The 5754-nt window shown below is 34.8% G+C and overlaps 1 protein-coding gene across 3 annotated transcripts; it reads right to left on the bottom strand.

The window, feature by feature from the left end:
• Positions 1 to 257: 257 nt before the first annotated feature.
• LOC140837211 (uncharacterized) lies at positions 258 to 4579 on the bottom strand. Of its 3 annotated transcripts, none has more exons than XM_073203286.1 (11): positions 4203 to 4579; positions 4039 to 4110; positions 3565 to 3738; positions 3302 to 3402; positions 2646 to 2734; positions 2450 to 2553; positions 2264 to 2372; positions 2049 to 2124; positions 1836 to 1950; positions 656 to 1187; positions 258 to 544 (listed from the first exon to the last, which is right to left on the bottom strand). In XM_073203286.1, exons 1-11 carry the CDS (start codon positions 4468 to 4470, stop codon positions 457 to 459), a joined length of 1728 nt encoding a protein of 575 aa, XP_073059387.1. In that variant the 5' UTR covers positions 4471 to 4579; the 3' UTR covers positions 258 to 456. The 3 variants fall into 3 exon arrangements, with proteins under 3 accessions (XP_073059387.1, XP_073059385.1, XP_073059386.1); XM_073203284.1 differs by having other exon boundaries at positions 260 to 544; positions 3302 to 3408; XM_073203285.1 differs by having other exon boundaries at positions 261 to 544; positions 3302 to 3408; positions 4209 to 4579.
• Positions 4580 to 5754: the final 1175 nt, after the last annotated feature.

Raw genomic sequence — 5754 nt, 5'->3', positions numbered from 1 at the left:
GCCTTTGTTCAGAAAATGATGATGAAACAAGCTAGAAATTTGATATTTGGTTAATTTTTGACTTCTTAGTTCAAAAAACGGACAATTCCAGTTCCAAAGGTAGAGTCGGAACCGAACTGTTTATATAGAGTTTCTGTCCCGATTCGTGATGGTTACTATTTGAATCAATTGAACTGAAATTAAGTTAGAGACATGGCTACAATTTTACATTTCCGGACCGATTATATTCCTGTATAAATACAAGTGCAACCCGTGTAGCCAGTGGATCTTAACCCTTTGGATAAAAACTAAAGTATATGGTTTTTCGATTAAATCGTTTGATACATATGTTTAGTCAGATTCTTGATTTTTTTTTATTGCCGTTTGCATTGCCAGAAACCTGTCTGCCAAAAAGCCTCTAAATAAAAAAATGGGACAATTTCCATCCAAGGATTTTTAAAACATCAAGATTTAAGACTAATTGTCCCATTTCCACCTTCGGCCAGCCTCTTCGAGAACCTTTGCACGCCCTTGGCTTTTTCTTGCTTCATTCTCAACCCAAGATCTGCACGGTAGTTTCTCATAGTTACAAACTAGTTGGCTAAAAGCTTGATGTATAACATAGAAAACAATGTTGTTCGACGGAACGAGCATCAAATCCCAACAATGTTTTTACCTCAGAATTCGAAGGGCTTCTAATTCAGCTTCCAGTACCGACTTTGTATCAAGCAATGCCTCATAATTCGTCTCTAAGTCATGTAGCGTTTTCTTCACATTACTCTGCTCATCGGTGAGCTTCACCCTCTCAGAATCAAATCTTTCTGACATTTGGGCAACTTCTGAATTTAATGTAGAAAGCAACTGTTTCTGACAATCCAAAGCCGCCTGCTGCTTTAACAATTCAGCCAAAGAATTTTCTTGAAAAGTTTTCTCCTGTTCCAAATCAGTAACTGATGTTTGATAATCATGTTCCACTTCCACGCCTCGGCTTCTTTCTTCTTCCATCTTTCTTACCCAAAGATCCTTTATTTCACCTCTCTCTAGAAGCTCCGACATTGCTTCTTTCATTTCACGTTGTCTTGTAATATTTTCTACTTCAAGTCTTGATATTTCAGCACGTATAAATTCTGACAATCGTCCACAAGTCAGTGCTACTGCTGCTTGTCCCTTTGTGCAGGGTTTATTAGGTTGTAATCGCCGGTACTGCCCTGTGATTTAAAAAAATGTAGTCAGTCATCGGTTCAAACCTTAAAATAGTAAGATATATACAAAAGATCATGGTTCTCAATGGCCCAAGGTTCACCATGTCGCATGGATACTATAGAGCCTAGGTCAAAGGCACAATACAAGGATCATTAATGCATAGTAATCTAAACGTTTAATATGTGGAAAAAGTTTCAAAACAAGAAACTGCAAATCGTAAGAAGTGCAAAAAGGCAGACACTTCATGGTTTAGGAGCCCACTTCATTCCCGGAGTCTTAGCTATGTTGCGCTTCGCTTTCGGTGTGCATGTTGTGCACTTAGATGGAATTATTCACTCACGTGAACATACCACATAGCCTAATAAAGTAAAAATCATTCAGTAAAAGAGAACTTTTTGGGTAAGTTGATCGAAGAACCCATGGATGGGAAATGATATATATTCCATATCCATACAGATAGAGAGTGGGTAAGAACAGGACGTGTTGAACAATATGTGCAACAACCGTAAGTGCCACTGTCTTTATTGAGGGAAAGTGTTTATGTGATGTACAACAGCAGCCTCAAAATTGCCTATTCTTTTCCATACAACGAATGTGCAACATTCCTGAGCAAAGGGAGAGAGAAGAATGAAAAGTGGAGAATTAGCCATTACCAAAAACTCCTCTTAGTATGCTCTTTTCATTAGCAAGAAAATCCACAAAAATATCCGACAATAAATCTGAAGAGATTGCCTTCACATCAAGAAATCCAATGTTCTTCCTTGACATCTGAACTGTAAGAAAAGTCAGAATTTAAGAAAACTTTGATATTGCCATGTCTAAGATACATAAAAACAGCTTCAAGTATTGAGATCGAATTTCTTCACCTCTTGACTAATTCCTGGCATCACTTTATACTCTGTTTTTGCTTTCCAACTAACCAAATCCTGGCGAGTTATAAACCTATCATGAAACCAAATAAAAAATTTAGATATCAAACTTGGGGTGAGGTACAGGAGATCTGTGGGAGGCAGTTTTTTTTTTCCATTTTTTCCTGTCTGGGCTGTAGTTGCTGAAGGGGAAAGAGAAAGAATTAAAGTACCTCTCAGGGAAAAAACAGTCGCAGGCTTCACTTTCTACATTGCTATTCAGATTTGAACTGTAACTTCCACCCGGTAGTTTGCTTCTAACAATACCAGTTTCAGCTAAAGCTGTAGCACAACTTCCATATCCACTTAATTCCACAACAAACATTTTATCTCAAAAAGTTGTTTCAACCAAAACGTACATTGGATGTATTCAAAATCTGGATCTTGAATGCTGACATCATCAAAGGCAATGAACGTAGAGCCAGAAAGTGCAGCAGACGGAATTACCCGATGCTTCATACTTCTGCATATGAAATATGACTCGAGTGATGAGCATTGGCTAAGAGCAAACGAATATATTTTACAAAAGACAGATCTAGGTGAATCTACCACTACCTCTCTAGCTGTGAATTTGCCCGAACTAACCATCTCGCATATTCCCGTCTTGTACATAATTCATCTGCCCTGGCATCATCTTCAATAATCTGCATGGCATGGTAATAATAGTACGAAAAAATAAAGTGAGCTGAAATGCATTGACCTCATTGCAGAAGCATGAAATCAAAATTTCCCTCAAGAAATTTTGTAGTCTCACCATGAGAATAAATGAATCTGCGTTGGTCATACAGAGAAATCAAGTATTTGTCACACATTCTACACAAGAAATATCTTTTTTACAGCCTTAGTTCAGCAAAACTCATTAAACATATATTGAAAAACTGAAAGATGACAAAAATCCTAGTCATACTAAGGTTGAGTTTGCACAACCATACAAGACATAGCACCAATTAAAAACAATAATGTCCATCCTTTATATTGGACAAAATTAGCTTCCATATTTACAGCTCTTGTGACAAAATCTGAAATTCAAGCATTCTGAATCCCATTTGGTTTCAAAATCGAAGCTTTACTAGCAAACTTGTATAGACAAGATGATTTCATAACATCAATAAGAAAATAGCCAGTTGATAATATCATTTCCAAGTTTGTTACTTAATGAAGGCACTTGGAAGATATAGTTTCAACAATTTAAGATATGCCACAAAATATACCTTGAGTTTCTTTAATGTACCAAGAGCTTCCTGCTGAACTGAATCCACAGTAAATGGAACAAGAATTCGATCTAGTTTTCTGTCTTTTATTGAAACCGGTTCTGTTTCTATAGCAATCGAGAACAGCTAAATCAGAAAATCAAGATATGGAAGAATTATCACAAAGGCGGGTTTCACTCGTGAATAGAGACCATCAAAAAATAATATCAATTACATGTATCAATAGACCCATTCAACTTCAAAAATAATGAAATCTAGATCACCTATCTCCATGAATGAATCTGAAGCACGACCCACATGATCCTCAGCTATGTCAGCATCTCCCATTTTGACGTCAGAACTAACTTCTTCATTTGTGGTATCAACCGTACTAGTTGAAAAATCCAACTTAAAGGCATGCAAAATACGAAATGGACTTGTGATTCGAAACCCATAACCTGATGAAGCAAAGTACAAAGTACAAACTACATGAATTTTCCCAGTTAAATTTGCATCCTACACATCAATCCGTAGTTAACAGCGAGGCATCGGGGTTTCATACAACTTAAAAACGCAGAGGAATTACTCCAAATTCGAAGTCTGAATCATAACACTTGAAATTGAATTGTTTTTTCTGTTGTCTGTCTGTAGGGTAAGGAGACGCGATCACAAATATGTAAAGCAATATTAAACAAAAATATTAATAAATAATTAGCAACGATTTAAACATTTAAGTTTAGGGTAAACCCAATATTTACTTGAGAGAGAGAAATAGGCGAGCAGCCCAACAGCTGAAGCTCCAATGCCGACTGCCACAAATCTAGACAAGCCTGCAAAATCCATTTCCCAATTAACCTCGATTATTTCAACTTTTACATAATATATCTAACATAAGCGTTCACAGAAATGACAAAGATCACACGTTTACTCTTCTTAGTCACCGGTTTCTGAGCAGATTCTTCAACCTCCCATCCATTATACTCATTAAACCCAACTCTATCCCAAGAAATCCAAGACACTTCACGAGTTGGGTTCTTCGGAGCAATTGAAGCTGCGACATAAAAAGAGCTAGAGTTTCTGGGCTTGATGAAAAAAGGGTTAGCAGGAAAACAAGAATTCAAACGGCGCTGACATAGGACGCGAGAATTCGAATACAGAGAGAGTGAAAACGATGCCTCCGAAGAACACATTTTCACAAACTAGAATTTTTCCTTTTAACTCCCAGTTTCAGCAGAGAAAAGTGGTAGGGAACTAGGGTTGGTAAGGACTTGGAGGGTGAAGGAGAAAGAGACAAACAAGAAGTTATTACCCACCTCATTTTTCACTCTGATTACAATTTATATAATTAATTAATAAAATAAGTAATTAATAAGTAATTTTTTTCCCTAAAACATGAAATTCTGCTAATTTTCATAAAAATCCATTATTAATATTGCAATATTATGGATATCAAGACAATCAAATATTGAGTAATCATATTTTTTGAGGATGGTAGAGAATCGGAATTATATCAATCCTTTTGACATTATAATTACCTTATCTAAGGATTTTTTGTACCTATAAATATGTCATTCATGTAACTCATTTGATATATTGAATTGACTTGTTTTGCTTGTTTTTGGTTTGTATTCTCTTTGGTTGGTATTTTACATTTATTTATAATACGTTATCAGCACAATTTTGCTATTGTTTTTATTGAAAACGTTATGTTCCTCACCATCACTGATTTAAAAAGATTTCTTGTATCTAGTCTGATGCATATTTATTTTGTTTAATTAATATGCATTACTTTTCGGAATATTTAAAATCAAAACAGAATATCGATATCGCTTTTCGAACACATAATTCATGTATACAAGAAGATCGATATTTCACGTATATACATCATCCATGTTCAATTCTTTAATATTTTATTTTAATTATGACATTTTTTTGTTATTTGATGAGTATAATTTGATATGAAATATTGTATTATGTTTAAACGTTTATTGATGGATTTTATATAATTGTTAACATGGATTGTTTTATATAAATTTGATCATGTCAAATATCTCAAAGCTTGAATTTGTCGCTCTTGATATATCCGACAACAATTATCTGAGATACTAGATGCTAAAATACATCTAGATGCTATGGGCATTTAAAGTACCATCAAAGAGAAAAATAGTGAATCACCACAAAATCGTTCGAAGGCTATGATATTCCTTCCTCAACATCTTCATGATGGTTTGAAGAATGAATATTTGATGATAAAAGATCCAGTCGATTTTTGGAAAAAATTTTAAAGAAATATATAGCCATCAAAAGACGATGATTCTCCCAAAAACATGTTATGATTGGATACATTTGCGCTTGAAAGACTTTAAATCTGTAAGTGAATATAATTCTGAATTATTTTGCATCAGTTCACAAATGAAATTGTATAGAGAAAAAACAGATGATGATTTGTTGGGAAAAAAACATACTTAACTTTT

This window comes from Primulina eburnea, chromosome 7 (assembly GCF_022965805.1).
Source record: "Primulina eburnea isolate SZY01 chromosome 7, ASM2296580v1, whole genome shotgun sequence".
Classification (NCBI taxonomy): Eukaryota; Viridiplantae; Streptophyta; class Magnoliopsida; order Lamiales; family Gesneriaceae; genus Primulina; species Primulina eburnea.
This window is presented reverse-complemented; position numbering and strand designations above follow the sequence as displayed.

Bases quoted from the DNA above. Each gene is read 5' to 3' on its own strand.
- LOC140837211 (XM_073203284.1), bottom strand. From the start codon at position 4,470: ATGTGTTCTTCGGAGGCATCGTTTTCACTCTCTCTGTATTCGAATTCT. The intron at 2,735-3,301 runs GTATATTTTGTG...CATGCCATGCAG, and splicing joins GTACATTAAAGAAACTCAAG to ATTATTGAAGATGATGCCAG. The intron at 2,125-2,263 runs GTACTTTAATTC...GTTTCATGATAG, and splicing joins GACTGTTTTTTCCCTGAGAG to GTTTATAACTCGCCAGGATT.